Raw genomic sequence first — 15127 nt, 5'->3', positions numbered from 1 at the left:
CTCTAAACTAACTAGATTACTACTAAAATGTTAATCATTAACTCTTTAACAGCCAAAACACCACATATATCAATAAAAAGAAAGAAATTTCCAACTTAGCCAGAGCCAAAACTGGAAGTACCCAATCTGTTTAGTGGCAAATGAGATCTGGGCAGCTTTCCTAGGGCATGATGGGATAGGGATACAGACACAAGCCAGTGGAAGACCTCAAGCTTTTGAATATGGCAGAGTCGGAACCGAGGATTGGTTCTGAACCTGACCAGTGAAGAATGAAGGCGAGATAGGACAACATCACATAGTAAGTTTTCTGTGATACAAAGTAAAGTGGAAGTGTTTTCTCCCAAATAGAACGTATCTGTCAAGCAATGGAATAGCATTAGTCAACCGTCAGTCCTCAAAAGGCTACACAGGAGTACTCTCTTCAGTGGCTGGAAATCTCTGAAGGGCTTTATACCCAAACCTTACTTTTAGATAGCTCAATTCAAGCTGACTAATGGTTTGGGAATCTGGAAAACATCCTGAAGCTTTGGAAGCTGCCCATCTGTTATATCCTTAGCAGAATATAATTCATAGTGCTTAAGCTATTGCAGCTGTGATCATATGGATGACCATCTATAGGTCTTCTGAAGCCTGCTACGTAGGGATAGTATATAATCGGTAGGTAATATCCTCCATATGACATAGTTTCTAGATATTCCCCACACTTGGAGTCTTCAGGGGAAAAAGCATGGGAGGTGGCACCTTCATCACCATTCAAGCCTCCACAGATGGAGGGGAATCAAAGTGTTTGAATTTTTCATGGCTTTCAACTGCCTCTTTGAGGGGAAGTCAGAGAATGCAAGGCCCACTTGGAGGAAGAATTAACCTAGGAAGGCTACAGAACATCTGTAGTCCTCCTCCCGTGATGGGAAACCACAATCAGAAAGGCATACAGTCAAACAGCAGGAGCATATAGTGGTATCAATGCCAGTCCTGGAGGTGCAACATACAGTGCTGATAGGAATTATTTTGTGGTAGCAGCCTTGTTTGATTTCAGACCTGATGTCAGGAACTGCAATGACACCAATATACTAGCACCAAATATTCTGAGGCCAAGTAGCACAGCACTGACATGTCACTGATTCTGTGACATATATCAGTGAGACAGGCGTTGACATTGGGATTGGCACTGCTGGAAAGAGGGACAACAACCTATTAAAAAATGCCTATAAAAAAGAAAAAAACAGGCACTGGTGGGAGCGCCATGAAGAAAAGTATGATGGGAAGAAAATTCTATTTGAATTTGATTACTGAGGTAGAGCACTGAACAATTCTGACTACTATCAGGCTCTGCTTGGATGAACTACAAAACAGGTATAATGAATACGAGATACTATGAGTACAACTGAACTACAGTGTAAGATACAATGCTTACATAAGAATATGGATACAAGAAAATTAAGTATTAGTAAATACAGACTGAAAAAAGTTACAATTTACAATATGTACAATAACTCAGTATATATTAGGCTGAAAGAAGAATCATTATTGACTGCACAAAGTGCTAGCCTTGTGTAACTGACATAATGAAAGGTTAGACAACTGTAACAGAAAAAGCCTAACAGGAGAGTTGAGTGCTAGTTTATGTAATGGTTATGTGGCTGAAAGAAACACAAGTACATTTTATTTATGATATTAGATGTGCTTTTAAAAGGTCATAGAATTTGGATATGAAATGGGCAGGGATGTGCACCAGATCACCTGCCTTGAACTATCAGCAACATTTCTGCCAGTCTGCTGTAGACCATGACAGGAAAGGCATTAGAAGAGATAAACCTGGTCACAGCTGCCATAGATGATTTTCTGCCAGTCTGCTGTAGTCTATGAGAGGAAAGGCATTAGAAGAGATAGATACAGACATAGCTGCCATAGATGATTTTAACATGGGATGGGAAGTGCCTCAATCAGCATAGTCAATGACCACCATAACTGGAAGTTTTTCAGTTTGAGCCCAACTCTCTTTATTTTTGTGACAAACTGAAATGCTGCCACCCCAGCTAGCTGGAATTTTATAAATAATCATATGTCATTTGTGAATATTAATATGATCCATAGGCTTGTCTTACAAATGTAAGAGAACTATATGTTATGTGGATATTAAACTACTGGTGCAGAAGTGTGTGTTGAACTGTATGTTATGTTCTGAGCTTCAAGAATGTAACCACAATGTACCCTACTGGAAAAGAACAAAGTTAACTTGCAAGCTCTAAGAAAATAAGTGAATTGTTTTACGATTGTGTTTATCTCCCAGTTTCACTGAAGGAGACAGGATGTCTACAGCTACAGGTTTCTTTCTATTGTCTTGAAACAGAAATAATTACTAGGCTTGGAATGTAAGGTGTTTTTATTGCTCTGTGACTTCCTAGTAGCGGCACATCTGAGAGAGAAGTATTTTTCACAGAGAAATGTTAAATTCTGTTGGTATCTGTTAGCCTGGGAACTGAAGGCAGGTGACAAATAGTGATGTTATCCAGCTGACCCAGCAAGTAATGTTTTGATATTAATTTGGCAACTCTCTCAGAGACTGTACATTTTGTATCTTGTCTTGGATCTAGCTCTATAAATAAGTTATTTAGGGCAGAGTATCTCTTAGATTAAGATAGTAATATAGTAAAGATTAGTTTAGATATTTCTGTATTTATTTGAGACTGTCCTGCAATGTTGTTTTAAAATATTTCATGTGATTCTGAACTCTGTAGTCACTGTGCTGAGTTACTGAGTATTGTCTTGTTCTTTTATTATTTATTATTAAATATATTTAAACCTTTTAATTGTGGCTGGTTTGTTTAGAGATATTTAAGCTCTTAAAGTACTTGCATATGTATCTTGTGACACTGTATAGACCACTCCTAAACAGCCTTGGACTTGGTCACACTTACTATTTGGATAATGGTAACATCATACAGTAGGAGTGGCCACCCTCTGGTAAGAGCCTTATAGTAGCTGATAAGTAAGTGTGGCTGGTGGCAGCTGGTACTACCTTATAGTCTGGGCAGAAAGGGGCATAGCTAGTAAACCTGTGCCAGCCTTTCCCAGGTGTGTGTGTGTGTGTGTGTGTGTGTGTGTGTGTGTGTTTGTATATCAATCAAATCTCAAAGTGTGTGTGAGCACGCGTGTGTGTGTGTGTGTGTGTGTGTGTGTGTGTGTGTGTGTGTGTGTGTGTGTGTGTGTGTGTGTGTGTGTCAGCTACATGGACAGGAACACGAAGCACTGGTTGGACAGAGAGGGTGCTGGAGGTCTTAGCTTGGTCACTTGGCTAAGATATTAATCCTATAGCTGTGTCAGTGGGGAGTCTTACTGGAGATCTGGAGAAAGAGGGAAAAAACAGCCCCAGACTGACTGTGATCTCTGTGTGCGCTTTAGGAAACTTGTACTTTACTGGGTGTGTACTTGTCATCCTCCCAATGTGGACTTCCCTCACTGGTGCTAGTGGTGGGGATTGAGGCTCCTTGAATACTGGGTCAGTGCAAGGGCATCACATATTAATTGTTTGGCAGTGGTGGGATAGCAACATCACATATTAATTAGTTGACTGTGGTGAGATATCCACATCACATATTAATTGACTTGTAGTAGTGCAAATATTGATTTCCTGTAGCCTGTGTACAGTGGTCACCGAAAGTGTTTGTACTCTCAATCAGCCATGCAGTGAACATTTAGAGTTCATATCACAATTGTTTTATTTTTTTTTTGTTACCTTAGTTAGTCAGGGAGAGCAGGCATGTATGTCAGCAGAGGAGTATGACAAGCTGACAAGGATCCAGTTGGCTGAGATGTGCTAGGTTACAGGACTGGTGCATGCCAACCTGACTAAAGCAGACATGACTGCAGATTTAGTCACAGCTGCATCACAGAATAGCAACCAGAAGGACAATCAGACTGGCCATGGAGATGTACATCTCTCAGAAAATGGACAGCTAAACCTTCTCACAGAGGAATTAGAAATCCATCTGGAGTTAAAGAGACTTGAGTTGGAGGCCAAGCCTTTGGAAATAGATGCAGCAGAGAGACTGAGACATCTGGAGGCTGAGGAGAAGGAGAGGCAGAGGGAACATGAAAAGGAGATGCTGACTCTTCATCAGCGTCATGGAGGTAATGGGAAGGGAGTAACCAAACCTCAGAAGCAACAAAGGTTAGTAAATTTCTTCCAAAATTTACAGAAAGGGATAATTTTGATAGTTTCATTCATATGTTTGAGAGGGTATATAAACAGTATAATGTTGACCAAGGGCTCTGGGTACGGTTCCTGACACACTTACTCAATGGTAAAAGCTGTAACTGTTTTTTCAAAACTGTCTGATACTGACTGTTTAAATTATAATGTTGTAAAAAACTGTTTGCAAGATGTTTTTAAAGTTAACACCTGAAGCTTATAGGAAAACGTTTTGTGAGTATAGACTCAAGGCAGATTAAAGTGTGTGTGAATATGTTGCTGAACTAAGCACTTATTTTCATAGGTGGGTAGATGGATGTCAAGTCACCACTTCTGAAGGGCTGGCAGACCTTTTGGTGAGGGAACAAGCCCTTAGCACTTTGCCCAAGGACATGAGAATCTGGTTAGCTGATAGACAATGCAGTACTGCAGATGATTTGGGGAAAAAGGGTGACCTATACCTAGCAAGCAGGGCATCACTGCACAGGGGAGGGACACGCAGTGCTGCTCATGGGTCTAAGGGAACCCATGGTGGGCAGCCTAGACTACCCCAACAGAGTCTGCCAGTAGCAGTGGATGCCACTTGTTCAGGTATACGTCCAGGACCAAGGGTTAATGTTTTAAATCCAACCAGTGGGGCCATGTAGCATATAGATATCCATGGAGGCAAGGTGGAGAACAAAAGGTGGGAGAGCTAGTAAGTAAGAATGACAAAATGCCAGCAGTAGGTTGTCTTGAGATAACAAGGGTACCAAACTACCACAAGAGGTCATATCCTATAATAGCGAATGGGAAAAAGGCCATAGCTAAGAGAGAGACACAGCCTCTGACCTAACCATTGTGAAGCCTGCAGTGGTTACAGAGGAGCACTACTTGCTTGGGCAGTCTACCCCAGTCAGAGTTTTAGGAGGGACCCCATTCCAAATACCTTTGGCTACGGTTCCTCTTGACTGGGAGGGTGGAAAAGGATGCCAGTAAGTTTGAGGATATCCCTGCAGATGTCCTGATAGGGAATGAATTTGATAATGCAGTACCATGTGTTCATGCAGTTACACGCAATCAGGCTTGCAGACCACACACTTGCAGCCAGGACTGGTGAGGTGGTTACTTCAGGGAGGGAGCTACCCTGTAGCAGTGAGACTGAAGGTGAGCCACAGCTGCTGGTGGGTACTGATGTTCCCTTGGACACAGTGACTGCAAGGCAGAAGTGAGTAGTAGTACACAGGCTGACAGTGAATCACCACTGTCAGAGGAGGCCAGACTTCCTGTGGAAGGGGAGCTGGGAAGGGTTACAAAGAGAGAGTTGAGACAGGGTCAGCTCTCAGGCCCTACATTACAAGGCCTGAGGGAAGTAGCTAGTGAGGCACCTGATTCTCAAGGGAAGGGGGGAATCTGTATACTGGGACAAAGGGTTACTGTACAGAGAGTGGACCCCTGAGGGAGGGCTAGAGGGTGAGAGAATACAGCAGTTGGTAGTGCCCAGAGCCTACCATCTGGCACTTCTAGCCATAGCCCATGATATTACCTTTGCAGGTCATATGGGCATAAAGCATGCAAAGAGACATATTATGCAGAACTTTTATTGCCCTGGAATTTCAAGAGATGTAACAGGGTATTGCAGGACCTGTGAGCAGTGCCAAAAGGTAGGCAAGGCAGGAGACAAGGTGAAAGCTCCTTTGATGCCTTTGCCTGTGATTGAGGAGCCATTTCAGAGGGTAGCTATGGATATTGTGGGGCTTCTGAGTACCCTAAGCTCCACAGGGGAAAAAGTATATCCTAGTGGTAGTAGATTATGCTACCAGATACCTTGAGATAGTGGCTCTGTCTCCATTGAGGCAGAAAAGGTAGCAAATGTTTTGTTAGAGATTTTCAGCAGGCTAGGTTTCCCAAAAGAAATACTGACTTGACAGAGGTGCCGATTTCATGTCAGACCTGCTTGCTGGTCTCTGGAAGTACTGTGGGGTGAAGCACCTAAAGACCACCCCCTACCATCCCCAGGCTAATGGTCTTTGTTGAGAGGTTAAACTCTACACTCAAGACGATGCTACGGGCATTTGCAGACCGGTTCAAGAGGGAGTATGACAAATATCTGCCCCATTTGTTGTTTGCTTATGGAGAGGTTCCCCAGGAATCCACAGGTTTTTCACCCTTTGAGCTGTTTATGGCATAGGGTAAGGGGACCTCTAGATTTGATTCTAGTGGAAGGGTGAGTGTGAATTCCACAAGAAGTCTGTTGTGGTATATGTCCTAAACCTCAGGACAAGGCTCAGGGAACTCATGGGCTTGGCCCAGGAGAACCTGGCAGAAACTCAACAGTAGAAAAAGGTCTGGTATGACAGGAATGCTCAAGATAGAGTGTATGCTCTGGGCTCTGGGCAGCAGGTAATGGTTCTCATTGGTGTCAAACACAACAAGCTGCAGGCAGCTTGTGAGGGACCCTACAAGGTGGTAAGGAAGGTCAGTGATGCTAACTACAATGAAGAACTGCTAGGCAGGAGGTGGGGGCACAAATTATACCATGTTAACATGATGAAACCTTACCATGATGGGGAGGCCCTTGTGATAAGTGTTGGCAATAGGAGGCAGGAAGAGTCTGAGAGAAATCTATGGCTACAGGGAACCAGCCAGCCAGATCCCAAATTACTATGGTGGAGCTTAGGGTTGCAGGCATATGATGGGAGAGTGCAGATTGGCACTGAGGTCAGCAATGCTAAGGCAGCTAGAATCTCAGGACAGGAAATGGGGTAAGGTATTCCCAGATAGGGTCAACCCTCTCAAGCAATGTTTCTCACGGGTCACTTGAAAAACTAGCTTGAGTTCTAGTTGGGAGGGGGGGGGGGAAGTGGGACAAACCAAAATGCTGCCATCCCAGCTAGCTGGAATTTTGTAAATAATTATATGTCACTTCAAAATATTAATATGATTTATATAGAAATGTGAGACTGTCAGCCCAGCTATCTTGAATTTTGTAAATAATCATGTCATTTATGAATATTAATATGATCCATAGGCTTCTCTTACAAAAGTAAGAGAACTATATGTTATGTGGATATTAAACTACTGGTGCAGAAGTGTGTGTTGAACTGTATCTTATGTACTGAGCTTCAAGAAAGTAACCACGGTGTACCCTACTGGAAAAGAACAAAGTTAACTTGCAAACTCTAAGAAAATAAGTGAACTGTTTTACAATAGTGTTTATCTCCCAGTTTCACTGAAAGAAACAGGATGTCTACAGCTAGAAGTTTCTTTCTATTGTCTTGAAACAGAAATAATTACTAGGTTTAGAATGAAAGGTGTTTTTATTTCTGTGTGACTTCCTAGTAGCTGCATATCTGAGAGATACATTTTTCACAGAGATATGTTAAATTCTGTTGGTATCTGTTAGACTGGGAACTGACAGCAGGTGACAAATAGTGATGTCATCCAGCTGACCCAGTAGTAATGTTTTGATATTAATTTGGGAACTCTCTCAGATTCTGTGCAGTTTGTATCTTGTCCTGGATCTAGAAACATCCATTCAGCACTTCTCATCTGCATTTGCCTTGTTATGTATGTAAGTTATGTTATTTAGGGCAGAGTATCTCTTAGATATAGATAGGAATATAATAAAGATCAGATTAGATGTTTTCTCTATTTATTTGGGAATGTCCTGCGATGTTGTTTTAAAATAGTTTCTATGATTCTGAACTCTGTACTCATTGTGCTGAGTTACTGATTATTGTCTTGTTCTTTTATTATTCATTATTAAATACATTTAAACCTTTTAATTGTGACTGGTTTGTTTAGCGATATTTAAGCTCTTAGAGTACTTGCGAAACCAGCTCCAGACTGACTGTAATCTCTGTATGCTCTTAAGGGGAATTGTACTTTACTGTATGTGTGTACTTGTCATCCGTGGACATCCCTCACTGGTGCTAGTGGTGAGGATTGAGGCTCCTTGATTAATGGGCCAGTACAGGGGCGTCACATTCTTAACTGTACTTTTTGTAACTGGTTCAACTACAGTAATCTGAGCAACTGGACAGAACACCTGGCAAGCCACTGAAATGGAAGAAGAAGAAGTAGTAACAGACAAATGTTTACTCTTAATATTAACATGGAATGAGTGTGTTCCAAGAGGGTTCCTATTACGTGATCGAAGTTTTGAAACTTCGAACACGACAATATCGAACTTGTCTGTTCGAAGTTTCAGAACTTCGAACACTGAAGAAAAAAAAACATGCAACAGTAAACTAACTGTTGCAACCACACACCCCGCTCTTTAAATATACCAAATCCGAGATCGCACTACAGTGCAGTAAAGGGAAATATTCCCTTTCCGCACTATAGTGCAGTCTTGGAGTTGGTATATTTAAAGAGCAGGGGTTGTGGGGGTGCAGGGGGGCTTGCCCCCCTCCTTGCAAAGGTTTACTTTTAAGTTTTTTTTAGCGTGTTCGAACTTCTGCAAGTTCGACTATATGGTTTCGACCATATAGGGTTCGAACTTGTTGAAGTTTGATTACGTAAAAGGAACCTGTTCCAAGCCCAGAGAAAGAATGGCAGGATTTTGGACAGGCTGTTGAAGAGCCAGATGTTTAAACAGACTCCTAAGGGGCAGAAAAAAACTCTTCTATCCACGCTCCAAATGTGTGCTCCTATTTTTAAAAGTCACCCTAGTTCTGAGTGTTTCAAGACGATACAAAGAGAACCATAGCTAAGGTATTCTGGTGACATATGCAATTACCTGATCTGGAACCCCCTTCAAATCAAAGTTGAGGTCAGAAAAAAAGGGTTCTCTCCAAACTGAAGAACAAAAACACTTTCTTTGTCTTTGAAAACTGTAGCAACTACTTGCTACAAAGGTAACAAGTGATTACTGAACTTCATATGTGATATTGAGCTGTAGCAATTGACTTACTACAGCTCAATACCACACATGAAGTGCTGAAAAGCTCAGGCTATAACCACAAGTGCAATTGTGCCCCCTAACACCTTCCACCTGGGGTGGTAGCTTCCTTTGCCCCACCCCAGACATGTCTCTGGGTATAGATATTGAGTCTGTCTATCTGTAAGAGGAGACCTTCCTGCCATAGGCGAACTTAAGAAATGAATGTCCTGAAATCTTGGAGTGCTAAGTTTGGACACACGCCCAACAGGAGAAATAATTCCTGACAGAAAACTTTATTAAAAAAAAAAACACAAGAAATAAAAAATAATGCTTATTTACTCACCATTTTGCAAAAAAAAAATCAGCAATGAAAATGAAGATCTAAAAGAGACTATGCAATACTGTGCACAATGGGCTATGAAAGGGAGCTTAGTAGCCTGAAAGTTTTATCTAATGAGCACTCTTAATGTCTGCACTATTAGACTTGTAGTTATGAGGTCAGCCTTCCTCTTAGCAGAGCTTGAAGTTATAATTACTAACATTACAATTTTAGCATCTGTCATCTCAGCTTTGCTTCATGAGTACCTCGAAATATCGTCTGCTGATGTCTTGCTGAAATTTTTCAAAAATACCCTTATCTTTATCATCAATTAATTTATCTCCATAGGCTCTGTTAACTTCATGTAACCAAAGTTTTGCTAAATCGACTGGCATCTTAACACACTCTGCAGAAGAAAATAGTAAGCCCTAGAAATACAAAGCAAAGAAAAATCACATTTTATAATATATGATATTACAACTACAATATTTTCATATAACATTCAAATTCTAATAAGACATACTCCCTTTATGCTATTGATCTTAAACCTGTCACTCATTTATACAATTCCTTATACGTCATAAAATAATAACCTATAGGAAACAAAATGCAGATATTCACAAAAGATTTAAAGCTGTGGAAAAGTCAACTCATGATGACTACTCACATACTAAACTTATCCATATCTAAGCAACTGGAGCTTTGAAATATCTAGAATTTGGTAGCTATGCTGACAAATTGTGTGTGTGTGTGTGTGTGTGTGTGTGTGTGTGTGTGTGTGTGTGTGTGTGTGTGTGTGTGTGTGTGTGCCCATGTGTGTGTGTGTGTGTGCATGTGTGTGTGCGTGTGTGTGTGTGTGTGTGTGTGTGTGTGTGTGTGTGTGTGTGTGTGTGTGTGTGTGTGTGTGTCTGTGCGCCCATGTGTGTGGTGAGATGAATTAAACTCAGGTAAACAAAATGTATGCAAATAAAACAACATTTTGGCTTTAACTCACCTCCAGGATTAATGATCTTACTTAAATTTCCTGGCAGTAGAAGGCTAGCACTTCTGCAAGACCTTACACCATTTCTACATTGTAGCTGTACCAGTGCGAGATCTTCATAAAACCCTTCATAAAAGCAATTCTAGCAGGGACTACCATTCTCAATTTTTCTAGGAAGAAATCCTGACTGAACTTAATTTGCGGGAAATGTATCAATGATTATCATGTTTATTTTAGGTGGTCAGGAATGTGTTATGTCTTGGGAAGCTTCCTGCTAAACTGCAGTACTCTGAAGCTTTAGAAACTTAAGTCAGATTAGAATGTTTTTATGTCAAAGTGGTCTGCAGTGATAAAAACATTCTCTTGGAGTCAGAAAATTACAGTTGTGAAAGTTACACTTATCCAGAACAGTAGATGTTTGAATTCTTCACTGCTGCAGTAGCTATGGGCTGTATCCTGCCAAGGAAATACCAACCGGTCATCTTCCAAAAGCTTTTATCCCCTTCCACACTTTCACTCTGGCTGTCTATTAGTTAAGCCCTCCCTTTTTGGAGGGAGCTATATAAGCAGCCAGAGAGACTAAATATTTTCAAGACTTTTTTGCCCTAAGCAGAAATGAGGAACTCATTCTGAACTTAACCAAGAAATAAATGGCAAAATCTAGCTTTCTTACATACTAGAACTATAAACAAGAAGAAGTCGCGGAGTTGCAGCGGTTAGCGTTGGCGCCTCACAGCAAGAGGTTCTCCCATTCGATTCTCAGCTGGAGCGCCTTCTGTGTGGACTCTGCATGTCCTCTCCGCGGTCGAGTGACATTAAGGACATGCAGGTAGGTGCGAGCGTAAATGGGCATACCTTCGTTGAAGGCTGGGCATCGAGCTGGCAACTCGGCACCATAAAATCCACTGCCAATCATGAGCAGACCGGAGTTCTGCTGTGGCGACCCCTAACAGGGAAAAGCCGAAAGAAAGAGAGAGAGAGTGAGAAATAGAAGTTATGTCCTTACCATAACGTTCCATGTGGAGTGTTCATCTCGCCTTTGTTCTTACACATGGGTTCGGAGCCGATCCTCGGCTCCGTGCCGGCCTCTTGCAAGCTCTGCATCGAGAAGAAGCTCGAGACAATCTAATACCCACAATCCCCCTCTGCCTTTACCTCAGATCTAGTTTGCAAGCAAACCAATCTACAGAAGAGCACATTCATGCTTACATCACATATGCACAGAAAGAATCTACACATAACTATATATATATAAGCCAAACAGACACATATAAATATATATGCCAACTATGTACACAATATTGCAACAGTAGCAGAATGCTCCTGGCCAGGCATCAAAGAACGTTCTTCCTAAGGGTGGGAGGGTGGGACTGTAAGAACAAAGGCGAGATGAACACTCCACATGGAACGTTATGGTAAGGACATAACTTCTATATGTGATAGTGTTCAATCTCGCCGTTTGTTCTTACACATGGGTAGCGCCCTAGCTCCTTGTTCCTGAGGAACTCACGGGAGGACGTTCTTGAGCACAGTGGAACCAAAGGTTGCCCTGTCCCTAGAAACCTTGTCTACCTTATAATGAGAAATGAATGTATGTGGCTTAGACCAAGTAGCAGCTGCACAAATAGCGTCCAGTGGTAGGCGGGCTGCATGAGCCAAAGATGTAGACACTGACCTTGTGGAATGTCCTTTGGGTTTGTGTAAAAGGGTTTGATTTGAAGAATCGTAGACATAGATTATACAATCCATTAACCATTTAGAAAGAGTTCTTTTGGTAACTGCAAGTCCTTTCCTGCTATCAGCAAAAGCCACAAAGAGTTGATCTGTTTTTCTGTGATCTTTTGTTCTATCCAAGTAAAATCTTAGCTGTCTGTGAACATCTAATTTGTGTAACATATACTCCATTTTGTTGGAGTGGTTTTTGAAGAAAGTGGGTAATTCAATGGACTGATTAATATTGTTAATAGAACACACTTTAGGGAGGAAGGATGAATTGGTTCGAAGAGAAACTCTGTCAGAGTGAAAGATCAAATAAGGGTGCTTGATGGAGAGAGCCTGAAGTTCAGATACTCGCCTAGCGGAAGTAATGGCTACCAAAAAGAGAGTTTTCCAGGATAAAAATTTTAACGGGCAAGAAGAGGCAGGTTCAAAGGGGGGCAACATTAATTTAGATAACAATAAGTTTAGACTCCAAGGTGACGTAGGAGATCTGACCGGTGGTCTAATATGAAAAATCCCTTTTAAAAAGGCTTTACAAAGTCTGTGAGCCATAACAGGAGCTCCACATTCTTCCACATGGAAATTCGAAATGGCAGCCAATTGAACTCTTAGTGTAGCAGGAGAAGCACCCTGATGGAATAAGTCCGTTAAGAACTCTAATATCTTATTCAAAGGAGCTATAAAAGGATCCACATGGTGTGTATTCGCCCAGAATACAAATCGCTTCCATTTGCTAGCATATGTTTTAGTAGTGGAAGCTTTATGGGAAGCCACCAATATATCCTGGACTGCTGGTGACAAAAGATCAGACCTGGCTAAGTTGGAATTGGAGCAGCCAAGCTGCTAGATGGAGGGACAGGAGCTGGGATGGGGAACCCCTGACGAGTGAGTCAATAGGTCTGGCTCTGGGTCCAGAATCCAGGGTCCCCGAATGCAGTGTATCTTCAGGAAGGGAAACCAAATTTGACGAGGCCAGAATGGGGCAATGAGGATTATTGTCCTGTGTAGGTTCCTGGCTTTCTGGAGAAACTTTGATATCAGAGGAAATGGAGGAAATGCACAGGAGTCCCGGGGCCAATCGTGAACCAGTGCGCCCTGGGGACTTCCCTGGAGGGGTAATAGGGCAAAGTAGCTCCTGCATTTGGCGTTCATTGGAGACGCAAACAGATCGCAGGAAGGCTGGCCCCACGTGCGAAAAATCCTTTTCGCCACTGACTGTTTTAGGGACCACTCGTGCGGTAACAGAATTGCTCTGCTCAGCCTGTCGGCTATGACGTTGGATGACCCCGGGATGTGCGTTGCTATTAGAAAGCGACCCGTGGACTCCGCCCACTGCCAAATTCTCATGGCCTCTCTGCATAGCTGATAGGACTTGGTTCCCCTTGCTTGTTTATGTACCAGACTACCGACATGTTGTCCGTCTGAACTGCAATAGTCCCTAGAGGAAGAAGGGGAGCAAAGTGTTGCAACGCTAGAAACACTGCCCTCAACTCTAGAACATTGATGTGCAGATTGTACTCCAAATTGGTCCATTCGCCTTGGACTGTCTGTCCCTGAAAGAAGCCCCCCACCCTATCAGGGAAGCGCCCGTGGTCACCGTAACTGTGGCGTGGGTAGCACAAACGGTCTCCCCTTGGAAAGGTTGCACGCTTGAAGCCACCAGTTAAGATCTGTTTGGCATGTCTTTGTAAAAAGAATCTGGTGTGTTAGAGGTAGTTGTTGAACGACCATTGTGCAAACAGTAGCCATTGTAGGACTCTCATGTGCAGCCTTCCCAAGGGAATTGCAATAAGGGAGGCTGACATGAGGCCCAACACCTTCAGTACTAGTTTTGCAGGAGATTTCCTTGACAAGAGTAGAAGACGTATATGAGTCTGAAGTGATAATATCCTTTCTGGGGGAAGCCTCAGAATCAACTGACGTGTGTTTAACTCTGCTCCTATGAACAAGATATTTTGTGATGGCTGAAGTAAGGATTTTCCAAGTTTACGGAAATCCCTAGGTGAACACACAGTTGAAGAGCAAAGTCTCTGGCCTGTAGTAGTTGACGCTGGGTGGTGGCAGAAAGGAGCCAGTCGTCCAGATACGGAAACACCTGGAATCCTTGGCGTCTCAAGTGAGACGCTACCACTGCCATGCATTTGGTGAAGACCCTGGGGGCTGAGGTCAGACCAAAGGGCAGGGCTCAAAATTGAAAGTGACTGGCCCCCAGCCGAAGCGCAGATGATCTCTGGATGCCCTGGCCATTTTGATGTGGTAGTATGCATCTTCTAGATCTATTGAGCACATCCAGTCGTCCTTCTGTAAGAATGGAAGGATCGATTGAAGCGTGACCATTCGGAACTTTTCTTTCCTGACGAAGGTATTGAGGTAGCTTAGGTCCAGAATGGGTCTCCAGTCCCCTGTTTTCTTTGGAACTAAAAAGAACCTTGAGTAAGTCCCGAATCCTTGCTGGTCCGCTGGGACTGGTTGGATGACTCTTTTTTCTAGCAGCTTTGAAATTTCTATGGCTGCTGGCTCTCGCAGATGGGGCAGTACATCTGGGAGTCTTTTCTTTGGAATGGGATGAGATAGAAAGGGTATGTTGTAACCTCTGGTAACCACGCTTTTTACCCACTTGTCTGTAGTTAAACTTTGCCAGGCCTGAGGGTATAAAGCCAAGCGACCCCCGACTGCCTCCAGAGCAGGACAGTTGGGCCTCCTCTCAGGAGTGCTGGAAAGGTTTACCAGGGAGTGTCTCCCTGTCACCTTGATGTTGCGGACTCCCTCTGCCGCCAGGGCGGCGTCTTCCACCTCTACCCCCTCCTCTGCCTCTAGAGGGGGTGTCTCCCTGTGTGCCTGGGAAAGATCCTTGGGGTTTTCGAAACCACATATTTCCACCACGTTGCCCTTTGGGGTATGGTCTGGTTGGGGTGGAAAAACGGACTCCGACAGCAGACAGAGTCTTTCCCTCCTGTTCACACCGGGTAAGGGTCTCCTTTACTTTGGGGCCAAAGAGAGTGGCACCGTCAAATGGGGCGTTTGTAAAGGAAGACTTGAAGGCTTCCG

The 15127-nt window shown here is 42.9% G+C and overlaps 1 protein-coding gene across 1 annotated transcript in view; it reads right to left on the bottom strand.

Annotated features, from left to right (window-relative positions):
• LOC122800226 (dynein axonemal heavy chain 17-like) overlaps positions 1 to 15127 on the bottom strand; it is a 17083451-nt gene that overhangs the window by 4650461 nt on the left and 12417863 nt on the right. Inside the window, exon 53 of the mRNA XM_044069720.1 lies at positions 9645 to 9806. Coding sequence (XP_043925655.1) covers positions 9645 to 9806 — 162 coding nt within the window. The remainder of the gene's footprint in view (positions 1 to 9644; positions 9807 to 15127) is intronic.

The sequence above is a fragment of the Protopterus annectens genome, chromosome 4.part0 (genome assembly GCF_019279795.1).
Source record: "Protopterus annectens isolate FY-2018-M chromosome 4.part0, PAN1.0, whole genome shotgun sequence".
Taxonomy (NCBI): domain Eukaryota; kingdom Metazoa; phylum Chordata; order Ceratodontiformes; family Protopteridae; genus Protopterus; species Protopterus annectens.
The sequence above is the reverse complement of the archived record's forward strand: the minus strand, read 5'-3'. Positions and strand labels throughout refer to the sequence as shown.